The sequence below is a fragment of the Columba livia genome, chromosome 6 (genome assembly GCF_036013475.1).
Source record: "Columba livia isolate bColLiv1 breed racing homer chromosome 6, bColLiv1.pat.W.v2, whole genome shotgun sequence".
NCBI classification, from domain to species: Eukaryota; Metazoa; Chordata; class Aves; order Columbiformes; family Columbidae; genus Columba; species Columba livia.
Window position 1 is genome coordinate 32,384,629 of NC_088607.1, and position 26,977 is coordinate 32,411,605.

The following is a 26,977-nucleotide window of genomic DNA, read 5'->3' on the forward strand; positions in this document are numbered from 1 at the left end:
ATCTGTGCCCTAGCACTGATACTTACAGTCCTTGGAACATCTGATTTAGTTTGGAAACAGTGTTCAGTGTAAGAGGGAACAATCTAATAAATCTAATAAATACATATTAAGGCTTAACATATGTTTATTTAAACCAAAACATCCAGAAAAAATTTAGCAATTAAAGTGTTAAGTGGAAGTGAATAGAGAGCATTAAAAGGAGATAAAAAATCCTTTATGAAGTTACAAGGATAAAAATCAAAACCTTCTGATGATCATAGAGCTTTTGCATCATAACAATGTAAAAGTGAAGTATTTATTGCTGAGCCAATTTAAAAACTCAAAACTGTTACACTAGCAAAGGAAAGTTAGCCATGTCACCAAGGGAGAACAAAATTGTTCAAGCTTAAGGTAGCAGTTTTGCCTAATACTTGTGACCTCTTCTTCCTGCTCTGGTGGGCTCTGCTTTACCTGCTGGCCTAAGAAATCTCACGTCTTTTATTGTTAACTGGAAGGGGAAAAAAAAAAAACAACCAGAGTGGTAAAAAAGTTGATTACACATATAAAACAATGAGTAACATATCAAAGTCAGAATATAATTAAAGGCTTAGTTTCAATATCATGGAAATGATATAAGACATTTAAATCATAGGACCTGAAATGAAAACATCTTCAAAGGGAGGTAGGCAGGGATGGGGAGAGAGGGAAAGAAAGTGTCCAATATGTGCCATACTAGCTTAAGTGGAAATGTTCCCCAAACTAATTCTGTTTCCCTTGTTTGGCTTGTTCATTTTTTGTTTTTATTTTTTATTTTGCCCTCATCCTTATTGTCTGCCTTACCTTTGTGCTTGGAGGGAAGCGGCAGCCATGCAGACTGCAGTTCTCACTGTGCTACTTGAGCTGCTTTCTTGGAAAAGAAAAGTAGCTCATTAATGCAGGAGATACTCTGGGCCAAAGGGACCATGGTTGTCGTGTGCAGGAGCAATGAATCACAGCAGCTGGGCTAGAAAGCTAATATACATGGGCTTCTCCTGTCCCAGATGAGGACAGACCTTTCAGGTACTGCTTGAATGGCAGCGATTAAAGAGGATTTTCAGGTTAAACACAAGCACTCCAGTTTCCTGTATATAATGGTGGATAAGAATTTGTAGTAGGTATCTTGCCATGCATTAGATAACAAAGCTGTTTGCTGTGGAAGGAAACAACATCTTTTGAACCCTTTTAAGTTGCCACATGCATGTCATGAGGTAAATAAAAGTTAAAGAAAAAAGTACTTATAGAAGAAATTATATACAATAGGCATCTCAAAAGGTGTATTTGTTTTGTGTAGCAGTGGCATTTGAATTTCTCAAAAAGCAATTTATTTAAAATATCATGTCTGAAAAAAGTTTTGGTATGGAATTTTAAAAATGCATCAAAATTGTGAAGTTTCATAGTGGACTTTCATTTGGGGGACAGGTTATTTATGTATTTAGAAGACATGAAACTAAGTGATGGGCTGTTTTTCATTGCAAGGAGCAAACAGTGATCAAGGAAAGGAAAACCACATTTGCATTAGAACTAAGTAGTAGATGCTGCTATTGACTCTTTAAATTGAATACAAACAAACAAAAATGTTTCAGCTATTGTGTCTTAATGCAACACTAGTAGGAGAGCATGTTTTATTTGTTATTCTTGGCAAGCTGTGAAATAGCTTGGATCAATTTATGTTACTTTAAGTAAAATATTTCCAAGAAACACTTTTAGAAAATAATTTAATTCCCCTATATTTCTTTTACCTCTATAGCAATTTTTGCCAAGACATGTTTTTCTGTTGGGGTGGGAAGGCAGACTTTGTCATTAGCAATGCTGTTTTTAGCAGGCTTTCATGCATGTACTTGTGTACATGCAAAATCTAATTGATTATTATCAGAAATAAGTCTAATACCACAGAAATGAGGGCAGCTATAGAAGAAGAAACTGTGAGGTGCCACCCAACCCTTAAGCCTGTGAACAAAATCCAAAAGGTAACACATGAAGTACTGTCAATTGGAGACTCTGTAGGTTTACAGTAAGAATGGCCAATTTTTTGCAAGTTTTGAGAAATCTTTTGTTCCCAGTCAGGTAACGTGGGGCTGGACACACTGCACTGTCTTTGCACATCCCAGCACCTGGCCCAGTAACCTGATATTTCCTCTCCCTACCCTGACAAGGTGCTGAATTAATCCCCACATGGAGTGATAGCTCCTGCTTCTGCTTTTGGAGTTTTGGCTGCTTTTGTTGGTTGGCTGTTTTTTTGGTTTTGTTGTCCTATCAACAGTTCAAGTCTGACAGAAGCTTCCATATAGATCCACCACTTTTTGGCCCTTCCTGATTGGAACCAGTGCAGTTCCAATGATTTCAGCTGACCTGTATCTTCCCATGCTCAGGCTGTGTCTCAAGGACTCAGGATGAATGTGGGTTGCCTAGCGTGCTACCATCACAACTTTTTCTAGAGGCTGAAATTTTACTATATATAACACAAAAAGTGTAATGGAAGTCCTGTTTCAGGACTCTTGCCTTTTCTTTTAATCTTCACTGTAGCCTTTACCACTTTCCAGATAAAAGAAATTAAAATGACCAAAATGAATCTCTTGAAACCTTTAATCAAAGTATTGGAATGAAAACAGGGAGATTTAAAACTCGGAAGTCTTATCTGCAGGAGGTAGCTAATATCATCTATTCTTTAAACAAAATATATTCATATCAAACTGTTGAAGTGAACTTTCTTTGGGAAAGGAATTAAATCAAAGTAATAGCTGAGCACCAAATGCACTCTTTCACATTCCTTGGTTTTACAGAGAGTGAGGGCAGGTGCAAAGCAGCTGAGTGATGACAAGGTAAGAGCAGCAGTGGTTCAGGTCTGTGGCTGCCATTTAATCTTAAGATCCAGCAAAAGCCTCTTCCCGCTCCTTCACCTTTGATCTTTTAACAGGAACTGGGGAGCAGAGCCAGTGGTGAGGATACTAAGCAGCCAGTTTCTCTTGCAGCTTTTAATTGCACAAGCAGCAGATCCTGTTCCCTCCAAACTCTGCGGGCCCACTTCAGCCTGAGCCTTTGGAGGGGGCATGACGAGGGATGGGGGGCTACTGGGGGGCCAGGCTGAGCCCTCTGGGCAGTGGAACAATCTGAGAGATACCAAGTCCTGCTGAATGTGCAGAGTAAAATTGGGGCTGTGTGTGTGGGGGATGAGAATGTATGTTAAGTTACTGTAATGATGTTTGTCTCAAGATTGTCAGTAGCAGATAAAACACCTCATTGAAATATGATATTTAATCAAATACCCCAATATTTTTGGTTCAAGGCAGTCGATATTTGGGTAGGGAGCACCATACTGAACTAGTTATCCTAAGCTTGTGTTTCATGCACTGGAGCTTAGAGAGGCCAGCAAATTGCTCAGTAACACCACCTGAAATATCCTGGCATATATCTGACAGCTCATTGAGAGAATATCCTGTAAAACTGATGACCTGACTCCATTACTCAAGAATAAAATTGAGTTGGTGGAGTGAGGTAAACATTGGTAAGGGTGTTTGGATGCTGTTACAGGAAATGAATTTCTCTGCATATATGGCACTATTTATTTTACATTTTGTCTGCTTGAATAGGAAATGAGCTCATATTTATCTTCTCTCTATAGCAAGAGGAAGGGAGCTCCAGGGAAAGTACAGCAGCAGTCTCTAAAAGTGTTCACCTTGAAAAACTGTATCCCTGAATTCCTGTTGCCCTACCTTACACTTAGGCTTCTGCATAAGATGGAGAGGGCAAAAACCCATTGGGGTGGCTATTCTGCTTGCAAACTTACTTGCTGCAGTGTTGTTGTGGAGGGAAAGAAAGAGTGTTCTTGCTGCGTGAGGAGCAGGAGCTCACTCCTCCCCTTGTTTTTCACAGTGAGGGTTCACCCTGGATCCCAGAGCTGTGGTCCAGGCACCAGCTCCATGGGGTGGGCTGGGAAGGGAGCTCTGCTGTGGGGGATGCACACAGACAGTGTTTCAGTTCCTTCCACTGTGCCGCACATTGCTTTTCCTATGGACCTTTACTGCCCCGCTGGCACTGGTGTTGTCTTGGTCAAGGTCTGTGCCCCACGTCTCTAGTGTGGATTGCCCCAGTGCTGAGATTTCTTTTTGTCTTTAGGGAGCTTTCAGCACTCTGCTGATTAGTCACACTCCAACAGCAACAAAACACAACTGAAAAAAATAGACTTTATAAATTGTTTCTGCACTTATCTGGGATAATTTACCCCCCCTGACTCTCCTCAGATGTTTGGCCATTAAGACTTTTCTGGCTGCATTTTCAATGTCATTGGAGATAAAAGTACATAATGTATCACTTAGGGACACAGACATCAGGTAAACTTGTGACAATTCCGGACACCTGTGGATACATGAATGAAATCGATGTTAGTTCTCACTTGTTAATCAATCTAAATAACACAGTAATATGGAAATAGGAGGGGGGAAAAAAACCTTGTGTAATTTATTTTCTTCATTTCTGCATTAGGATCATCTTTCTGTGTTAGGAATTAATATAATTTTTAAATACTTCTCTTGATCCGGTCCTATTTAAGTGAATAGCAAATCATAAGCTAGAATGGAATATAAGACTTGTTCTATGTTTTGTGTTGAACTCATTCATGCACTGCACTTTATTCCTCATTCATATGATCATAGTGCCCAGGACCTGAAAATCTTTTCCGCAGCAGCACTCGGTTATCCTGTAGAGCAAGTTGTGCTTGAGAAAAGTTCCTAAGTTTGAACTGTAAAAGGGAAAGCAAATAGTGGAATGGAAAAATGTTTATCGAGATAATTGACTAATATATATTTGTCAGTTGTGCTAGAGTTGAGTGAGGTTGTTTTTTGGGGGTTTTTGTTGTTTTTTTTTTTTTTTTTTTCCTCTGTACTGTAACACTCAAAAATGTGATAGCAGAGAAAGAATCTTATCCTGTTTCTTAGCTCAATAGTTGTTCGGGCTCCATAATTTAAAAAACACCTTCTCACAGAAAGCACTTATCTAACATGGCCATCATTGCTGTTGTGACTGAATGCTTCATAAGCATAAATTTGACTTTTTCACAAGAGCAGCACCCTGAGGTGAGAATAGCTAAATAGACGGGGAAGAGAGGGAGATAGGAAAAGAAGTGCCTTGCTTGTTTTTCTCAGCTGTATGTTGCTGAAAAGCCAGACTTTCCTCCCCTTGTTTCTAAAGGTGCTGTGATCTCTACATAAATGCCAAGAGGGTCTTTTCTTTCTTCTCTGCATGGTGGAGGAAGCTATGACAGGCCATGGGGAATGTGGAACACAAAAGAACCAGCATCATCATTACTTTAAAAAGTGAATATTAAGCCTGATGATGGTACGGGCAAATGGGGCTGTAAAACATCTGGCCTTTGAGGCTTAGACTGAATCTGGACACATTCCAGTTTAACCAGGTTTAGTGTTCTAATCAAGTAGTGAATGGAAGCTAAGACAAAAGAGACGTAGCTCATGCTCTTTCTTCCCTCCCAGCTGGTCAGTATTTTTCTTCTAACATTTTTTAGTCTACCCATTTTATTACAAACATACCTTAGTTAGACTCTACATCAGAAACCTTAGCTGGTGGTTTAGCAACCACTATCGTAAGCACGAGAGAGTGTGGCACCTTGTCCTGGCCAGGTGGGGTGCACGGAACCCAGCTGCATGTCCCAGTCACTCTTAGCCAAGATGCTGATGTAGGTGTTGCACCCAAGGACACACCTGCAGAAATGGAACAATGCAAGTGGAATGAGTTTTGCCTGATACTGACATTGTTACTGACCTCCTTTTATATTCCATAGCAAAGAATCTCTCCAACAGCCTTCACACTACCATTTTAAACAATCCACCATGAGAGGTGGATCACCAGCTAGAGTTTCTCCTTGCGGCCAGTGGCCTGAGAGTATTTGGCAGCACAGCCAGTGTTTTTATATTATGTCTTTTCTCTATAAAAGTGTGGGTACTCAGCACCAAACAGCTTTTATTTAAGTACTTTTATGTTTTTTTTTTTCTTCCTGAAAACTCTAAAGTTTATTAATTTGTATCCAAAATGTATTATAACTTGGTTATACATTTGTTTCCGTTATGCCAGCAGCAAATACTTTATTTCGTTAGGCTTCTTTTTCTCAACTTTCCTGTTCTCCTCGTAGCAGTTCCTAAGCATAATGCAACTCTGTTTTCCAACCTGTATGTAATCACAGCTTTTATTTTTTGATTCTTTGCTAATGAAAAGAAAAATCAAATTAATTTTTGTCGAGCTACTGGTAAAGTACAGAGAGAGTTTACTGTAATTAGGACATTGCATTACAGAAGTGATCTAAAGAATCCTGTTAAATGTCATTGCTCTTAGCAAAGAAACTGCAGGATTTGGAAATGGAATTTTGAAAAGGAGAGTTGAGTCATTTACTTTGCTGTTCGGTCATGTTCACTGATGTATTCATGAGCTGTATTTCATTTAACAAGTTGGATTTTCTTTCTGCAGTAAAAGATTAGGAGAAATCTTTGATATAAACCAGGTAATTCTACATTTGCCTGCTCTTTGTTTAGCAGCTGGTATGCCACCCTCCATCCCCATCAGAAGCTGGCACAGTGCAGGCAGTGACAAGGTGCATGATGACAAATACCTTCCATGTCTTGTTTCCTGTTGATTCCATACGCCAGATTCTTCAAACCACTACAGAGTAAGCCCAGTGCTGATTAGAATCTAATTCTCAATCCTTCAAGTTTACTTTTAAATAATGTAAATTTCCTTCAGAATAAGGCCAGTCCTTCAATCTTATCTATCTGGATGTAGCTTGTATTATTCATTCATTGGAACGAGGTGCCTGTCCTCTTGGACATCAGAATGGCCACTATTGACTGGATTGCAAGATTGGAGCCTAAATAAGAACTCCTGTATTCTCCAGGGAGAAAATACCACATGATGACCTGCTCATATATAGCACCATTTAGGAATTAATCTTGCAATCAAGTTGAATACAGGATTAGCTCTGAAACTCCTTTCTTGTACCTGACACACATTACACTAACCTACATTTCAAAGAGCCAGGCGGCTCCTTTAGGAAAGTGTAGTCATTGTTCAGTTGCTATGAGTTGGCAAATGTACAACGGTGGAGGCTTGGCTCTGGCTCCTTCTTTCCTTACTTCAGAACTGGTGAGAGCAAACCTGGCCAGTGCTCAAGACAGAAATGATTACATAGTTCATGGAGTTGTTCAGATGAATTTTATTGTGCTTACTCGTTCCCTGTGCCTGCTCGAGGCTTGCTTGAATGCCTCGCACCTTGGCTGTATGTGTGAAAGCCCTCACTCGACAGAGAGGAATTTGACCTCTGTTCTGACTTTCCTGCATCAGTAAGTCTATATCCTCTTGTTAGCACAACTGTGTAGCCACATAAGAGCCCCTGAGCAATGTACAACATGGAGGTGGTGATTTTGTTTAAAGTATTTTTCAACCCTTATAGAAACATTTCCTTAGATGCTGAACTGTCTGTATTTTTTAACATAAAAATCAAATGCAGGTTGGATTGTAAAGTAACTAATATGTATAGACACAGAGTATAATACTGAATATATCAACAGTATCTCTCCTCAACATGTACAGAACTTTGAAAGAAAAAGGATCAAGCAGTTCTTTAAAGTTCAGGTCCTGAAATCAATAAAATTTTCATCTGCCTCCATCTGTCCTACCCTACCTGCTCTCTAACAATCTCTAAATATCTTTAGACAGAGAAATGCATTGTAGTACTTTGGACTGAGCTGGTTTGAGGATAAAGTACACTCTGCAGAAGAAACAGGAAAAGAAAGTGAAAAGAACACAAAGGCAAACATTCAGGGGTGATCAAACATGCCAGGTCAGGGTGAAATAGATTATGAAAGCATTAAGATCTGGCAATTGAAAGGAAAGAGTGCTTTTGATAGTTAAACAGTGAAACTTTATTGAAAAGTGGTTTGGATTGTAATGAAAACAACATCTGGCTGTGATTGCTAAAACTTGATTGCAAGAGGGAAAACTGAATGATGTTATCTCACACTGATTGACATTTTAAAAACTTGAAAAAAATGGACATTAAAAAGGAAAGTTAGACAGATGTAGGAAAGCAACATCTGCTGGAGATGGACAAGCTTTCCCCAGGGACACATTGCCAAGGAAAAATAAGAGCCTTATTCTGATTGCCTGCTGCTACAAATCAGCATTAGCTCCACCAAAGTCAAACTAGTTGTGCCAGTACAAAACCGGCATAAGATCAGAATCAGGTATTGAAAGCAAATCAAAGTGATAGAATATGGCAAACTTTATCAAGAATCTAATTAGTTTGGTGCTATTGTCACATGTAGCTGAGTTTGTAACCAGGTTTATCTTTTTATCATTGATGAACATACTCCAATATTGGCAGCATGGTCAGATATTCTACCAGGTGAAACACCCAGAGGACTATTGTAGACATACAAAGCAGAGAAAAGGGTAGGCATGGATTCCTCCTTTTGTACAGTACTTTGGTGAGAGAAAATCCGTGCTTACTTATGCTTGAGGATGTTTGGGGGTAAGATAGGGGCAGAAGGAAGATGTCTTAAGCCTGCTGTGCTCTTCATCTTGTTGAAGGCTCCTCAACAATGGTTTCCACTGATGGAGGGTGGGTGTTTCCCAGCCAGGGTTGCCTGTCTCTGAGGTGTACCCAGATCCCCAGCTCGGGAGCGCTCTCCAAGCTCTGCAGCCCAACATGCTCCTGCCTCCAGGCTGGAGGTACCCAGACTCGTGGCAGAGCCGTCAGTCAGGTTCTGGATGTGCTGTTTGGACTAGAAAACAGACATACCAGCCTCCTGCTGCTGTTGGCATTTATAGAACTGACACTGGTATCTGCTTTTCTGAGCCTCTCCCGGTGTGAGGATCTCCTCATGTGTATATAAGTTTCATCCCCTGCTGAGTTAAAATAAATAAACGAGTAAATAAATCCTGCAAACAAGAAAACGTGCTTTGCAGCCAGCCTTCCATATTACATTTTTCTAAACAATTCTTTTGTTTTATAGGCAGTTTTTATTTTTCCCTCTAAACTTTGACCATGTGTTAAAGTGAGAGCAGTTTCTTAAAGTCGTTCTTAACTTGCTCTAAAGAGTATGGGTGTGGGCTGCTGTGTGCTGACAAATAATCCCTTATCCTCCACATCACGGACTAGTACTGGCTGTGAGACAAAGAATTAGAAGTGAGTGTGAGAGGACTTATAAATCTGTGATAGGGGAAGGTGGATATGACAGAACTAGGAAGGGGCAAAGTATTGGAAAATCAAAATGGAAAGGATTTCCAAAATAATCTTTTAAAACAGTGTTAGTAAGGAAAATGTTTTAACACCGTGTTTTGTTTTTATGTGACACACAAACAAAAAACTCATAACATTCTCATGCACAGAACATAATTCCATTTAATTTTACCTGCTCTCAGAGAAAATGCAGGATTAAATAAGTCTCACCACTGCTAACTATTGGCTAACAGAAGAAAGGATGAATGCTTTCCCTCCTTTTCTCATCAGGCAGTTAACTGCATGCTTCCTTTGCCAACTCTATGTACTTTGTGCTTCAGCAAATTTCTTTAAGCTGACAGGAATACAAGTAATGTGTCTCATCAATCAAGCTTTCATCCTGCTTCATCAAACTTCTTAAGCTTTTTTTTCCCCTGGCTTTCTGATTTGTTTCTGAATCTTCTATCTCTTCCTCGTAGACATCCTCCAAAGAGCGTGTTGTACAGTGGTTTTCTTCTACAGAAACTAGATTTATGGGATTTATACCATAGGGGAATCTGCTTTATAGTGACCTTTAGCCCTTGGGTATTAGCATATGCTTTCTATGCTAAGGAAAAAGAAAATCTGTTCACTTTTTGTATTGTGTGCTATTGTTCAAAATGTGGTGGCTCAAACAGGGCCACCAAACTGAAAGCTAATACATAGCAGTGCTTTCTTGCTTTACAGACAGAATCATTTCCAAACAGATAATTTGCCCTGGCAAGAAAGATCAAAAGTGTGCACAAACCTTCATAAAAGACTATTTTTAGGAAACTAGTATCATCCAAGTAGTTCTGAGTTTTTTAATAGCATAAATAGATCCGAGCTGGAAGAAGATTATCTTTGTGCCAAGTGACTTTAAATTTTTTTGTGGTATCAAGAGGTGGCAATTTTATATCTGGAGGCCTGGAACTTGTGTTAGTTGGTTGTTTAATGCTATGTAAGTCTGCCCTTTCTGATTCTCTGAACCTGGGGATTATAATCTTAAGGTTTATCACCTTTGCAGAAATGTGCTGAAATTGGGGTTTTTCTAGGTTGTGGTATGTGTGTGGGAATGTGTCTGCTGCTCATCTCAGAATGTGTCAAACTGCCAAGTGCAGGTACCCAGCGTGTGCTCTCTCTGGGCCCCAGCTAATGCCCGAGCAAACGTCCATCTGGGGATCACAGAGGGGCTTCCTCTCCATGGCGCTGACACCGGGCTGGTGCTACTGCCTGGAACTGGGTTGCATCCACCTGACCTGATGTGCAACCAGAATTGTCCGTGTCCATAGACCTACCTTGACATGGTCTTACATTTGCTCTGTGATGGAAGTAGGCCATTTTGACAGCAAATATTATGCATTCAATGCTATTTTAAGTCTCCATATACTTTCTGACATTGTATGTTGCCTAATCACTTTCTTGGCATTTACAGAAAACTCCTTTCTTCTTTAACCATATATCAAAGGTACCGGTTTCTGATGATTTTGAATTCACGGCTCACTTGGCCTTCGTAGGAATCTAAAGAAATGGTGGCTGTTCTTGAAGCATAATTTCAGTATGAAGTTGCAATTCCAGTTTATTACAGCTGGTGTCAGTCATAAATTCTCTCAGAATTCTATCCCTAAGTGGAAAGTTCATCAAATGACCAATTTGCATTTGCTTTGTTTAGTGTTTGTATCTAAAGTAATCAGAAAAAATCTAAAAAATCAGAACCTTGTAAACAGGTTCTAAGCAAAAATTCAGCTTCATTTCATCAGGCTTGAAACATGGAGATGAGCCTTGCAAGACCTATAATAATATGTTGTCACCCAGTGTTTGGAAGCAGTTCTTGCTTGTCTTCTGTGTCATGTACTTGAGGTCTTGTCCCTTTCAGAAAGTCAGCATTTTTCTATCTGCCTGTAGTCACAGGTATTATATATGTATAAGAGTAGTGGTGGATATTGTGTCAGATTGCATTTGATATTGCAGGTTGCATGGTTGTCATTGGGGATTTTACCTGCATGATCTAATTGATATTTTAAAAAATGTTTTTTCAAACATATTTTTTGTGGCAAAGTTTAACCCTTTTATTTCAAAGCTATGTCTAAGATAATGGATCCCTGAGCTGGAGTGTCTTGCTTATATTTAAACATTAGTTGATAATAATTTTATGCATCATGTAAATCTTTACATAATGAAGAGCTTTGGCATTCATCTCATGCAGTTATATTTGCTTTTTGATGACAAACTAAACTGTCACGGATGTGTGTAGCATTCCAAGTGCCCTCTGCCAATGCAGCCTGATTTGCTTTGAACTTGTGTGGTTGTATTTTAAATCAGGAACATAACATTAAAGCACTTATTGGAAATGCCAACTTCTGAATACTTAACCCTTCCCAACTGGAATACCTGTGGGTTAAGTGTGTTTTGATGTAAATAAGTGCCATTTTCTTATTGTCTCTCAAAGGACTTGCTCCTTGTTATTCCACAAATGAATGTGACCCTCAGTTTGCAAGTCCCCACTCTTCTTTCCTTCTCATATGCAATGATCTGTGACAATAGAAATAATGTTCAACCTTGTGTTGTCTTGTTAACAGCATGTGGTTAGAATATTGTACTGCTATTTCAGTAATATTTTTACACTTGTCCCCTACTGTCTTGGCTGGTTGCCAGCACAGTGATTTATGCTTTGTTTGCCTCCAGATGTGATTATTGCTTTTCTTTCCTGGATGGGCTATCTGAATGAGTTCTTAACAGATTCTTGAAGCTCTCAAACCAAGGACTTGTTTAAACTAATTTTCAGTGAAAAAAAAGGAATAGAAAACACCCAGATCAAGTTTTGATTTCAATGAAAATTTTGAAGCTAAATTATCTTGGCTTTAAACGATGATGTAGGCTAATAGAAATTCAAAATATGTTACCTCATATTTTTAAATGCAGCCCTGGGGAAACTTTTCTATGACCCTTAGTATGTTTAGTAAAAACTCCTGCCTTTATGGTGAAAAGACAGCTTAAAGAGAATATTTTTATAAGCCTTTGATTTCTTTTTTTCTTTCACTTTAAAATTTACTTTAATGCCTACTTTAAGATCTGTTGAACTTTAAGGAAAGTGGAATTTTATTTTCCTAATCAGTGCTGCATTCAGAGCACTTAACCTTATAAATATCTTCTGTTTCAAATAAGACTCTCTTTTTCTCTCACCTTCCCCACCAAGTATCTGCAGACAATAGTTGACTTAAACAAACTAAGAATAGGGCATGTGTTGGAGGTGAACACAAAACTATTCATGTTTTAGTGGCCAAAGCAAAGAATTTTTAATAATAATAATAACAAGAACAATAAACCATTAGATTTTATCCTTCTATCAAGCTCCACCCAATATACATTCTTCTGAGTTTCTTGGCTTTAAATATGTATTGCCTCTGACTTTGGTATGAATGATAGATATACTAGCATAGTTTTCCATAAGATGTAACAAGAAAATGCATTATTAATTTGGAATACATATGAACATCTTTAGAGGAAATTACTTGAATTCAGAGAGCTGGAAAATGAAAGCATTATGTATTGACCTAGCATCATTTGCTGTGCTGCTAGTGATTTCCTATTCATTTGCCTTGGTACCAGTGAAAAGAGTGTTGTATTTAAAAACACAACTGCTTGTACTATATCATTTAGAACAGTATTCCAAAACGAGAAATGACTAAGGAGAACCACCACAGCTATATCTAATCAAACAAGACACATTCCCGTTTTGTGGCCTTTACGTGCACAGGTTCTATGTGTATTCATTTGTGAAGGCATCTTCACTTCTGCAGCAACAGGAGGCACATCACCCCACTTAGTGCAAAAGTAACAGGAAATTGGTCTTTTTTCCAGAGGTCCTGTACCCGTTAGCCTCTGAAAGTCCCTGACCCAAGGCAAAAAGGACTTTTAAAAATTAAATAAATTACTGAAGGAAAAGCACGAAACAGCAATGTGCATGTCTAGCTTGCAATTCTTTTTATTAACAGCAGAACTGTGTGCTGCTTGCTCTTTAGAATCTGTTTGCGCTACTTTCAATTACTTGCTGAGAGCTGCTCAGATCTGGCCTCCATGTCATTGTTTGTCTTGCACAGAAACATGAATCAAGTCTGTCAGTCTTTTGATGTGTGTGCCAAGTCAACAGTACAGTCATTGTAAGTACTTATCAAAAACCTTGCTGTGTTTTTTACCAATGAAGACAGAACAATTTTTGCCCCTTTGCTTGTTTTTATCACTCTGTGGAAGATTCCTTTAAAAGTGACATTTATTTGTCAGCTGGAAGAAATAATCTTGTCAGGTGTTGTTCTTAATTATAGATTTTGAGATTTAGGAAGTTTACATTTTGTTTTTCACTTCAGGACATATCTCAAAAAGTATAAAGTAAATATTAGAGCTAGCATTACATTTCATATTTTCTTACTTTGGCAGTTACATTATAAAATTCCTGTACTTGTAAGGAATCAGATCTAGCAATAGTCCTTCCAGAAAACGGAGGTTTGGATAGGTAGACATTTACCGAATCCCAAAATACAGTTAGAAACAAGCTATCCTAATCTTTTTATGAGAGAATATTAAGCTGACATTGTCAGTTTAATTTCATCAAAGGAATAAATGTCTTGTTGCCCCAGGGACTCCAGGAAAAGGTATTTTGAGTTTTGGTTATTATGCCAGGCATAATAGTCTCTTCTGAATCAGTGTTATGGTCTTAAAATAGGAAAACCTGCAGCATACAGAAAAGAATATATCAAAAAATACATACATTTCAGTTTTAAATGGACAAAAGCTCTGAGACAAGATAAAACTACAATAAAATTCCAGTGCTGGAAATTAGATTGTCTTTGTTTCTGTATCTAGTATTGTTAATCTGCCTGCTTTCATTAGACGCACAGCTTTGATTCTGCAGTCCTTGAAGTTCAAAGCAGTCCTAATTGAATAGAAGATGCCAGTGTCATAGTTTAAGACCAAATGACAGTGCAGAGACTAAATTGATTCAGATACCAAAACACTTCAGTCGTAGATTCATGCAGGCTTTGGAATTACACATCTTCTCTGTTCTGTGGAAGAGGTGGCATAGTCCAGGAGGGAAATCAACAGGTTAGATTAATCCCTCCAGCCATGCCACTTGTCCTTCTTTAGCTATGGCCATCATCCTCCTTGCAGGTGTCCCTGGAGATTGAAGAGATGGTCCCAAGACCTGTTGCAGGGCCATGGGTCCCCGGGTCCCCAGCTCCTCTCCCCAAGGGACCCCAGGCACTGTCAGTAACAGCCTTGGGCAGAGAATCCCCGATTCGTGGCCGACTCATCCATGCACTCGGTGCCTGGGAACTGGCTCAGTGTTGCTGGTGCTCACAATCTGCTCCTCTCAAAGGTTCCTCACCATAGGTGACTTTTCCATTCTTTAAACTAAATTACTGCATTGTACTACAGGGTTAACCTGCCGCGGCAGGTTATTCTCTTTAAAATAGGTCTGCAGTGAATTTATCAAATGTGTATTCATTTATTAGATGCTAGGTATTAACTCTGGAATTACTGTATTTTGATTCTCACCCACAGCCCATTACTCTGATACCTAATAATAACCAACAGCAGTCAATTTTTTTATCGCTTTTATTGTATTTAAAACAAACAAAAGCAGCTAATTACATTGCTGCTAATGACATTTGCCATAAAGCTTTGACTACATGCTTAGTTAAAATAAAAATCAACCGCACCAACAACCACCCCACATCACCAGTCCCATTGGAAGAAAAAAAATATATAGAACACTGCAGCTTTATATAATGCAAAGATTTTTTTCAATTGGATCTAATCCAATTTATTTCCAGTAAGGAGAAAAAAAAAAGTTCCTCTGTTTAAAGCATAATTAAAAAAATTAATGGATTCATTTGCATTCTTCTATCAGTTATCTATGATTCATACTTACGTCTTGGAATATAATACATAGATGAGTCATGCAGAGAAACAGCCTCTGCATAGGAAATTATGCTGTCATTTTAGAGTAACATTGCTTTCCCAAACCAAAACAAAGATGGGCCACTAGTAATCACAGATAAATCTCTGCAGCTTTGGAGTTCTCGTTTAGAAAACCCACTCACTGCCATTCGTGTTTGCAAAACCAGGGTCTGATTCAGAGCATATGGAGTACATAGTGACTAGTTCCTGTTAGGTCTGGTGGTCCTGGAGACCTCTCAGGCTCACGATTTCATCTTCTGTTTTTTCTAGGAACAAGATATCTTAAAGGACAGCTTGAACTTTGGTGTCCTGACTGAGCTGCCTGCCAGGGCTGTTCTCCCTTTCCTGGAGCTGTGTGCACATCTGAAGTCAGGTAATTAGGTGTCAGGCTTCATGTCTGGTACATGCAAACTGTAACAGAATGCACAATTAGCAATCTTTGCAAGTGACTTGCTGAGAACTTCTAATGTAAGACCTGTCATGAAGTTGTGTCCTTTGCACATTAATGTGTCCTCTTAAAATTTCTGGAGGCTCAGAGAATAGCCTTGTCCTCTTGTTCTCTCCTGTGTGAGATCATTGTTCAAGATGGAAGGAACTAAGCCCAAGAGCTTCCTTGCTTATCTAGGACGCTCTGAATAATCCTGAATGGTGGAAATGGTAAAGAATGAGAGAAAAATATACCAACAGCATCTGTTGCCTGCCAGACGCGTTGTAATTCCCTTGCCTTTTAAATAAATGCTATTCATATGCATTGCAAAGCCTGCAAGAGGGTCAACTAAACATACCAAGATTTGAAGCTGTGTACACAACAGGCTGGATATCATTCATACTGTGGTTTTTGAGTCCAAATATGAGTAAAACACAAATTTTCCCAAACCCTGGAAATACAAGACTGCACACCTTTAATCATGGGTATATAGTTCACCTGATTAGTGTTTTCAGAGCATTAGTAAAACTCACAGGGGGAAAACAGACATGAAAACTAAAGTGCATGCATGAAATATCAGTGATTATGTTATATATGCATCTGAGAATTCTACTTTATTCAAGTCAGGATCTAATTCAGCTCCCATTAAGTCAGTGGGAATTTTGCCAATGAAAACAATAGTAACAGGATCTGGCCAAAATAATTTAATCCACCCTCTTCAGCTGCTGTGCTCACAGCAAGAATGTTGCCATTAAGAAGTTTATATGGACATAAATATTCACTTTAATTTCCTAGAGTTTGTCTACTTGCTTAAAATTGCATTTATGATTAAAAAAAGAGCAACACAATGTATTATGGCTGCATTTTAATCACTATAGGTTCAGGAATAAATAGAAAAACAGCTTTAATATTTTATACAGATTATATTGCAATCTTGAATTAACAATTCATTTCTTTCTCTGCTGGTTTTTTTCCTGTTGGTTCAGGTTTCCAAGTTACTGTATGAGGGTGACTGATGGGTTTGGATTTTTTTTCCTCCTATAATTGTGTTCTGGAAGATTGTCACTATGTGCATTGTATCACTGCATCACATCTTGCCTCATGCTGTGATTCCATTCCAAGAGGAGGAAAGGTTTAGGAGTGTATCATACTACAACTGTGTTTAATAGGCTGCTACAAACCTTTGGAGGATCCAAGACACTAACACAGGGAAGTCTCCAATAGATGAAGAGTTTTAGAAAATGGCCTTCAGTGGTTTGCAAAACCAGACCTTGCTTGTCAGTGCTGCCCGTTGCCTGGGAACTTCATTAGGAGCTGCCTGGATTGGGAATGGCTCAGGTTTAGCTCCTTGGCTTAGAACTTCCTCAGGGAGGAGAAGATGCCTTGTTTGGAGACCTAGTGGCATGTCCCTCTTGCCTGGTGCCTGTTCTGAGTTGGCTACATTTGAGTAGCTCTGCAGTTTCGTGCCCATCTTTTCCCTCCCTTTCCAGGGTACAACCCTGAGGTGTGAGCTGTGTGACCGTTCAGCTGTAGCTGGTCCTTCCCACGGAGGCAAGCACTGATACGTGCCAGTGCAGGCTTCAAGATTTCTCAGGAATGAGGGGAAAATGTAGTTCTTCTGCTGTTGGCTGGAGGCAGCAGGAGAACTGTATCTGCTGTGCCTCCCCTGACTCTTTTCTCCTGATGCCACCACAACCTTGTAATATGTATCTTGTCCTTTGTTACTGAAGTTAAAACGGCACAAAAACTTCAACTCTTCTCCTGCCTTCCCTCTCCTAGCTTTTGACTTCGAGTCTAGCTATACTGCCTCCTCTTTCTGAATCCTTTAAAATCTTTGGAGGTTAAGGTAAGGCAAAAATGCACCACTATAATACCTTTTTATGGCTCTACAACAATGTCTAGCATTCTCATTAGGAAATCCGTTGATTTTTCCCATCTTAAAGTACCAAACTGGGCCAGGCAGAAGGAAATACAGGAGACAATAATTAATTTTAGGTGCCTAACAATGCCACTGAGAAATTATGTCTCTAGACCCCACCTGCTCATAGGCCAAACTTTAAATTAATTTTTAAATTTGCTCGCTGTTTCTTATTCTTGCCAGGGTCTTAGATAAGGTCTAAATGGTGGTATCTGAACCCTTCTCTCTGCCATTTCTGCTGACTTTGATATTGTGGCTCACTATTGCCTTCCCCTCATTGTCTAATCTCAGTTTCTGTAATGGTCTCTGTACTGCAGTATAGACATATGGGCATTACCTATGTATTTTTAAAAAACATTAATATTATAACTGCAAAGGCTGTTGCCCAGGAAATATTTGGATCATTTCACAGTGGCTATCTGAATCCTATTAGTGGGTAGTGAAGGTTACAAAATTCTCATACTCTCTCCTGAAAATATTTGGAAGGATTTTATGTGTCTCTGCTAAACCATTTAATTCTGCATTCTGACTAGCTGGTTATAAAGTTGATTGGATATTAGATTTGGTTTATGAAAAAGCGACGGCAAAATTCATTGGATTGAATTAAAATCCTGAATAGGAAATGAGATATAAAAACATTCCTCCTGGATATATTGAGTTATGAGTTCTGTGACGGAACATTCTTTTCTATTTATATTTACTGAATTATTTATTCCAAGCGGATCAATTACAAAGATGACTCTGAAAACAAAACAAGATCTCTCAAAGTATAGTTCCTTGATTTGGGGTGGGGTGGGGGGTGAGGGAGGGTTGGTGGGTTTTTTGATTACCTAACCTATTGAGAGAATCCATGAATCTTTATTACACTACTTAATGGCCTGGAAACACATTACAACAGCATAGTAGCTTATTTATAGCTATATAAAGTTGAATTGCTTTTAATGAGACATTTGCATACAATTATTGCAATCACACAGAAATGGAACAGCTACCTCAGCACATTTTTGAGACTTTGACTGAAGAACTCTGAGGATTTCCCTTTGCAGCTGCTGGAAAATTGAAATTCTGATCCGTTCTCCAGGCTGCGGTACTTGCACTACCACTCTCTCTGGAAGGAGGGAGCCTGTGTTGTTCCAAATTAAACTGTAAATACTGATTCCCCTGAGAAGTCCAATAGGCTCGGTGCAAAATATGAGTAACTAATGTTTTCATGGATGTCAGCTCACATAGTAAGTCTGTTTTCTATTTCAATTAATATTTTGCATAAATCAGTGTCTCAGTAAAATAAGCAATACCAGGCTGAAAAGAACACAAAGCAACTGTAATTAAGCCACATGTTTAGTAACGTGCTGAACAAACAATGGAAAAAAATTACTCTTTGGTTACTAAATCAATTGTAATCAACCTCATTCCGCCCACTCATCCACCTCTATGAGGGGGTAATACAGCTGTAGATATCAGGAACAAATCCAGCAACTAAATTAATAAAACCAAATTGGTGGTTCAGCTACACGTGTTGGCATGAATGTATTACTCCCTGCAGCTTTATCTCTATAAACATCTTTTTGCTCCCAGAGGGCACTTTAAAATACATACTATTAAAATAAATAGAAATAAGTTACTCAGCCTTATAATTAAAACATCTTTTAAGATTTTCTCTGCCTGTTGCCAAATAGTTTGAAATATGATGGATTATTGCTAACAAACTATTTATCTCCAATAGTCAAATATAACCTATGGGCTTTCATTGCTTTAATCTATATAAAGTGAAGGTTTTCAGAATATCTGGTGTCAGTTTGCTGTCAGGCAGCTTGTCAAGCTCAAAATGGTCACGTAAGATAGGAGGTTCAGTGGTGCAGTGACTACCGTCAAATGGTACAGGATGGCAAGTCAGTGTGATTCTGCCACTTTGATGTAAATACGAGATACTACAGGGTTGTCATTCATCAAACTTTGCATGATAGATGCAGCAGAGGAAAGGCATTTCCTGCCTGCCAGGGTGAGGGGGAAGATGCAAATGGGCAGGTTTAACATCTTCTGTAGCCTGAAGCCAAAAATTACATTCTTGTGAACTACATGGAAGGCTTGGCACCTGGTCATGGCTGCTGGCTGTTCTGCTGTGGTGTTTCACTTGTTCCTGCCAAAAAGGAGTGGTGCTGATAACTAGAAAAGCATTAAAAAGTCACTGTTCCATGTCTGTACAGTTGCAATAAGGAGCAGGACAGCACCCATGCCGCAGGAGCGAGGCGTTGCTGTTTAAGGCACTGGCACCCGTGTACCCCAGGCAGCTCCGCTGGGCCTGCCCAGAAGCTACTGTGAACAGAACTGACATGGACCAAACCTTGGCATTCATTTTAAAATGTGCTGTAACACACAAATTTTGGTGGAATACACACACGAGTTTAATAATTGTTGCTAACTGCAGCAAGGGAAAGTCAGCTCAACTACCAATGACTCTAGTTTAGCAGAATACTGCTAAATTGCAGTATTCATATATTGTACAAAGTGTCTGAGAATTCATCTTGGGTGAAAAGCACACAGAAAGTGCTTAATGCTTTTATCTTATTAACCTGTGACCATTAGTCAGTGAATGTTTAAAGAGGTAAGTACTGTTAAAAAATGAAGGCCATCCTCTTGCCAGCTATTTGGTAGTCTTTGAAGAGTGGAGATGCTTATGGGGCATGAAAGAGAACGAAAGAAAGAAGCAAAAGTTTCTAATTCCTGGGTTGAAATTCCCCAGAGGTGCTTGTCCAAAGAGGGAAAAATACAGATTCCCCAGAGCCTATTCCTAAAGAGAATTCAAAACACCATTACTTTTCTGTATTTCTTATGTAAGATTCCACTAATCAGGATTTCCCAGATAAATGAATGTCAGCTAAACCTTAATTTTTGTGGGCTTCCTACAGTGCAGCGATTATTAAACCCAATAAATACCTCCTGCAAATATATATATGCAATGCTAAAAGGGTAATTCTTATTGTAAGAAAAAAGCTTTACAGCTTTACTTGTGGTTTATAAATATTAATGAAGTAATTTTTAGTACATCTTTGTGAACTTAGAAGATATCTAGAAAGTGTATGCAATTATTACATAATGAAATCAAGAATTTGAAGGAAGTGGAGACAAATCTTGAAAGAAAATTTAAGTTTGCATGTAAGGTTCAGATACAAACCGTCCGTGTTTTTTTTAAAAACACTTCGAGGTGTAACTTACATTAATGCCTTGATACTTCTGAAAATCTTGGGCCCCTATTTTTATATTGAAATCACTTTTAAAAATTGTTAGTGGCTTGACCAAAATCACAAAAATGAGTGAGAGATAAATTTAAGAGCTGGAAATGGAAGTCCTTATTTTCCTTCTTAGCTGCGATAACCAGGCTGTATGTGTATTGGACTGGGTTTTTCTGTTCCAGCTGTCTTGATTCCAAAAATATACAAATGCTGCCCATCTAATGGTCCTGAAGTGCCAGTAGGTTCAGCTTTGAATACTCAGTGAAATCAGCACAGACATCCCTGGACCTGCTGCTGCTGAAATATGTGACCAAGTTAGCAGAAGTGCCACCTGCAGCATTGAGCTGGTGCTCTTCTGCATTCAACATTTGGTGAGAGTCTACAGGAACAGCTAACGAAAATATTAAGCTACAGAGAAAGCATAATAGTGTGGAAGAGTTAGTGCTTGTGGCTGTATTTGCAGATCTTCAGTGGGAAGTGGAATACTAGAGGTGCCCTACAAGCCCAGTTATTTATTTCAATGTTGTTATCTTATAAGGTAGTTGGAACAATATAGAGCATGCAAATAATCCTGGCATTGGAATGCAAAGCTACTCCTTTGGCATAGAATTGGTCTTCTAGAGAGGCAGTTGGGTGCAATACTGTAGATGCCGTTGCACTAAGGAGACAGGTTTGCTGATGAGAAGGAGCTGGCCAACACTGGAGCACATCTTTCTGTGCTCTATAGGCATTATAAGCAAAGGGTTAATAATAAACCCAGATATTCTCACCAAACCTGTAGTCATTCCAGTCTTTCATTCCACCTTTTCTTTATTGCCAAATGGAGAGTAAGTGAAGTAAATATTGTGACCATATGAAATAAATCCAGGTGAACCTGTATCTATAAATTCACCATACAGCAACTTGTTTGAGATCTCAGTTGGTAGAAGAGGTCAGATTTGGTTTGGTGTCACCAGCTGGCAAGGGGCCAAATGTACTGCTAGTGATTGTTTACTGTTGTGTTGACAAAAGCAATGCCAAGAAGTGCTCGAGCAACTGGAGGATGAGAGGCTGGATGGGATGTGAGTCAGACCCTGAGTCAGCTCAGTCCTCCCCTCAGACAAAAGCTGCTTTACTGTCACTGCCAATGCGCTGGAGAAGCTGTACCCCTTCAGCTCCTCCTGGCTTTCTCAAGCTGTGCTTCAACCAATTTAAAACCTTTGTGTCTTATTGTGGTGCAGGCACCACAGAGTGAGGGATGTTCAGGGGAGCATCTGAGTCTCTCCCAGTTCGACTGGCGGGCTGAGGTGTTGGGGTATCAGCTACTTCCTAGGAGCGGAAATGTCCTACAGAAACCACGTAAAGCTCAGTGGTCTTACTGGGTGTTTATATGCGTTTTAAGTAGAGTAAATCAAACAGAAGTACAGGATAAAGAGAACAAATGTTGACATCATCAAGATTTATAACATCAAAACCCAGGAGAAAAATTTGCAGTAATGATCTAGCAGATGAAAACAAGTTGCTTTGCATTACTAATGGACAGTTTACATTACAAAGCCACCATCCCATATTACACAATATGCATACATCAGATAACGTCCTCCCTGTCTCAGGTGGAAAAATAACATTAGCACAAAGCCAAGAAGATTTATGGCAAGAATTAATCTCTCTCTATTACTCTTTTCCGATTAAGTTTCTGTGTTTCTGTTGCGTATAAACTACTTCACCGGCCAAGCTAATTCCTGGAGTAACTCCCTTGGCTCCAGTGGAAGTACTCCAAAGATGATTTTGTAGCTGCACGCTAAAATAGGCCATACATCGAATAGATGGATGTTGTAAAACAAAATACTCATGCTAACTGGCAATGACATCATCCCATCACGCCCGAGCAAGTGGATTGCTTCTAGCCTCCATTACAGCTATTTCTATTAAAGGCCAGTGGTTTATTTCATTTTTCTTCCTATTGTTTGTATTCTAATCAGCAATTAGCTCCTTAAAAACTACTTTTTCTTTTGTCTGGAGACAGATACTGCGTATGCTTTTAGTGTTACTCAAAGCTAATATGACTTTGTTTGTTCTAATGGAAGTGTACCGTTGTACTTACGCTGCTTGTCACCTTGCAGCTGAAGATCTCAAAGCACATTATCAATCTCGTGCGTCGTAACACTCAGAAAATAAATAGGTACTTTTATAGATATTCAAGAGATAAAAGAAGTTAAAACTCTGTCTTGCCGTGAAAATTTTAATGAGCTTAGAGTGCTCACGTGTTGGGAATGGTCCTGGTACATTCACAGACCAGTTGTTCCTCCTGGTTGAAATCTGAACGTGGCTTGGTGCATCTAAATGGACTTCGTGTTGTGGGTGGAGGTTACATCAGCACACTGACAGTTTGTGTATGGTCCTGGGTCTGCTGTAACAAGCTGTTATGTTTCTTCCTAACATGTGTTCCAGATCACTGCAGAATTATCACATCATCAGAGTGATCAATGCTCTTTTGAATCCAGAAGGGAACCAAATATAAAAGGAAACTGTCCCTATGCACAATTTCAGAATTTTAAATGTGGGCCGCTGCGAAAAGGCTCATAGGAAAATCCTGCGACACACTGAGGTGAGAAAAAAGTCTTTACAGTTTTAAAGCTTCAGATCCAATTTTTTCAGAGACCTCAGCAGCGTTAATCAAGACAGAAAAAAAACCAACCCAAAGTTATGTTAATTATGCATGTACAAAAGTCTGGGAAATGTGAGAAATCTTGAAATTATGAGAAAGGAGTTTGATGTTCTATTTAATATTTAATTTCATTGACATACCCCCATAATTACCAAAAAGCTAAATTGTCCCTGGACTTTTTAAAATGCATATGGACTGACACTGAGTGTATGAACATTTTCAATCCTAAGGAAGAAAATTGAGAAAATGGCAAGCAATCAGAAACAAAAGTTACATTACATGCCTAACTATTGTATCTATAGCAGCCACTACTACTCCTATTATAATACACAAGAGAATTTGAAAGCATTTGGATTTGCTTTTTCAGCTGACAATCTGCTGCAGGTGCTGCGCTATTATAAATGACTATTCAGCTGTTATGCATTATTGTCTAAATCACCCTTTTGAACCTGAAGTATAAGCTGTACAAGCCATAGATCAAATCTAAGAAATTGGCTCTTGTTTACAATGTAGTTATTTTAAAGGAAGAAAATAGCCAGGAAATCAAACTCGCAAAGAATTTTAATTATGCTGCTTGTTCCTTGGAGCAGTATTACAGTTTTGCATTCCAACACTATGTGCATGGGAAATGAAATACACACCACCTGTTAACAATACGTACACTGATGAATGCTTGGCTAAAAGTCGGTTTCTGCTTTGTTTTGTGTTGGGTTTTTTTAATTATTATTAGTATATAGGGTGGGGATAAAGAAGATTGAGTCAATTTTTTCCATAACCAGACAAATATTATCAACTTTGTAATGATTTGCATTTTATCAATATCAGATGACATCATATAGAGAATTTTTTTGACAGATACGGAAGTAATTATTATTACTATACTATCACTATACTACTATTACATGACTGATAATGGGATTCATAAATATCAGCAAAAGGTGTAGGTAGGACTTGAAAAATGGTTTCCATTTTAATCCTCTACTTGCAGCCTCTGATTTTTACTTCTCACTTGGCATCAAGAATTTACGTGACTGAGTTCAACTTAAAAAATGCTTTATTTGGATTGCATTCAGTTACTCTATATGGTCAACAAAATAACTTTTCACTGTAAAAATATTTCTCTTATATGTATATGAAGCATTCGGTTACAGTTTATACTTTAAAACATGGCAGAGGCAGTTAAAATTTAAATAGTCCTTCATCAGGAATAAAGTCTTCATTGGCTTGGGTAACAAGGAAAAGCTAGTTACCAAGAAGGAATGCATGATCTGTGTGATAGTGTAAAAGTGAGAGGTAGAAAAAAATTGAATTGTGTTTGCTAGACCCAGGAAACAAAATGTCAGTTTTGTGTAGGAAAGCTCCTAATCATCTTTTGAAGCTAAATCTGGTGTTTGGAGCTTGATCTTCTTTTCATCAAAGGGAGTTTCAAAATTTATATCAGAGGAGGAAATCACAGTTGAAAGAGCACGCCCGATCCTTCATTTTTGGGACTTTCCATTTTTGTTGCGTACAAGTTCTAATTGCTAGTTTTATAAATAGGTAACGGCTCAGTCCCGCCACCATCGTGTCCGCTGAGCTGCTCTGGCTTTCGCTGCAAGTCGAGCTGTTGTCCCGCACAGGGGCTGTGGGGCTGTGTTACGGGAGCCCTGGCCGAGGTGACAACGGGCGGGTGCGTGGCCAGTGCTGAGCAAACCAAGAACAACTGGAAATATGACTCATGCAGCCTAACAAACCGCATGCTTCTGAAGCCAAATGCTTTCACAGCAAGGTTCCCAGCAAACAAAGGAAGCCACGGCCTTTACAAAATACACAAATGCAAGAAATACTTGTATACAAAGTCTGACTCACAGCTCATGTAAAGAATATGACAAACTTCTTAGTCTAATTCATTAACTCTAAATAATGTCCTTTCAAATGCCATCCCTAGAAGCTGTTTCTATTGGGCCTATTTTTTATCCTTTTGCCACAGATTGTTTTTAATGAATTATGTGAAATGACAACAGTAGAACCAAAGTTCGATTTTTCACAGATGAAACTACAAAATTCATGGAGTAATGTAATCCAGTCAGACAAGTGAGTAAATTATAAATTGGTTGCAATGATGCACCACTTGCTGAATATCAATAAGGATATATTCCCTTCTTTACAGTAAAAATAATATTTGCTGTTAAAGTAAATGGCTCTGAATGTCCCTGGCAGCATATGCACAGACGCCAAACAGCGTTAAAACTTGAGCAGAATCTCATAAGTTCCCTTTGCGAGGAAGAGGAAAACTGTGTTCACAGATGTTAAAACAAGGAGGCTGATTCATTTCCATTGCTTTACAAGAATGAAACTCCATTAACTTCTATCATCTTCCTTCGAATTTCTCTTCAAGCAAATGAAAAAAGCATAAGCTCATGTTCAAGGAACGTTGTCAAACCGTGCACTGAGGTTTTCATTCTGCTTCTGAATTTTCTGGGAAAAGCATGTGGGTAACTCTGCTCCCCGAGGACCACAACATGCCATGGCTTTTCGTAACTGAGTAGTCCAAAGTAGCAACAGAGTATGTCTGGATGCTCAGGCTGAGGGAAAGGCTGGATGACATGAGCTGTGCCCCATCTTTGGCTTCCTTTCAATTTTGAGTTTCAAGAGACTGAAGAACTCAAGAGTGGGTTACACTGGGTTAGGTTAATAACACTTTCACTCTCAAAGAGGCTTCTATTAGATTTTGCCTCAACTAAATCAATAAATTAATAAATATCTTATGGAAGCATTTGACCCCAGTTCTACAAGAAATCCATGAGTGTTCCATATGACATCACAGGCAGAGCTCATCTGCAGTTAAAGTGATATCCTTAGCACAAATATACATGCTGGCCTCAGGTCCTCTGTTCAATGAGTTTTATTTTTACTAAGAGTAATACACTTAAGCTCTCTAGAGCTCTGCAAATTCATTTTTTACTTGCAACTACATAATCATTTTGGAGTGAATATGGACATTAACTCCTCCTTGCAGCTCTCTCTAAACATCTGCTTGCACAGCAGATATTTCACATTCAGAATCCAGGAAGAAAAGTGCTCCCAGGACTGATTACTGAGTTATACACCCTCTTATTTTAATGTACTCTGCCAAGATGAGTCCATAACCTCAAATGAGTCAGGGAAGAAAAGGGGAAGGGCAATAACAAACAGCTTCATCGTAATTTTAACCATATTGCCTAGTGATCACAGAATAACCTTTATGCTCAGATATTTAAGGAGACTACACGGACACATTCTTCCTGAGCGTGCTTGCCCACTCACTGGGATTTGTACTCCGCGATTCCACGTACACAAGAACAAGACGCATGTGCCATTGACCCCAACTTTATTGCTCGGTTCTGGTGGCGGGGACACTTAGGATTTTTTGTGAGACAGCAGAGTGACAAATTTCACTCTCTTGAAAAGACCCCTCTCTGTGGAGAGACTCTTGCTGTGCTGACTCTCCAGGTATCACGGCTATAGTTGTCATGCTGCTCCAAGACATCACCTAAGCATTATGTTATGTTCCAGTAACTCA

The 26,977-nt window shown here is 39.0% G+C and overlaps 1 protein-coding gene across 9 annotated transcripts in view; it reads left to right on the forward strand.

Annotated features, from left to right (window-relative positions):
• CABCOCO1 (ciliary associated calcium binding coiled-coil 1) overlaps window positions 1-26,977 on the forward strand; it is a 227,662-nt gene that overhangs the window by 141,731 nt on the left and 58,954 nt on the right. For 6 of the 9 annotated variants that reach the window (XM_065068612.1, XM_065068613.1, XM_065068611.1 and 3 more), the window contains 2 exons: window positions 15,485-15,587; window positions 23,220-23,376. In XM_065068612.1, coding sequence (XP_064924684.1) covers window positions 23,327-23,376 — 50 coding nt within the window. In that variant the 5' untranslated portion in view covers window positions 15,485-15,587; window positions 23,220-23,326. The remainder of the gene's footprint in view (window positions 1-15,484; window positions 15,588-23,219; window positions 23,377-26,977) is intronic. The other 3 variants (XM_065068617.1, XM_065068616.1, XM_065068619.1) reach the window with 1 other exon arrangement.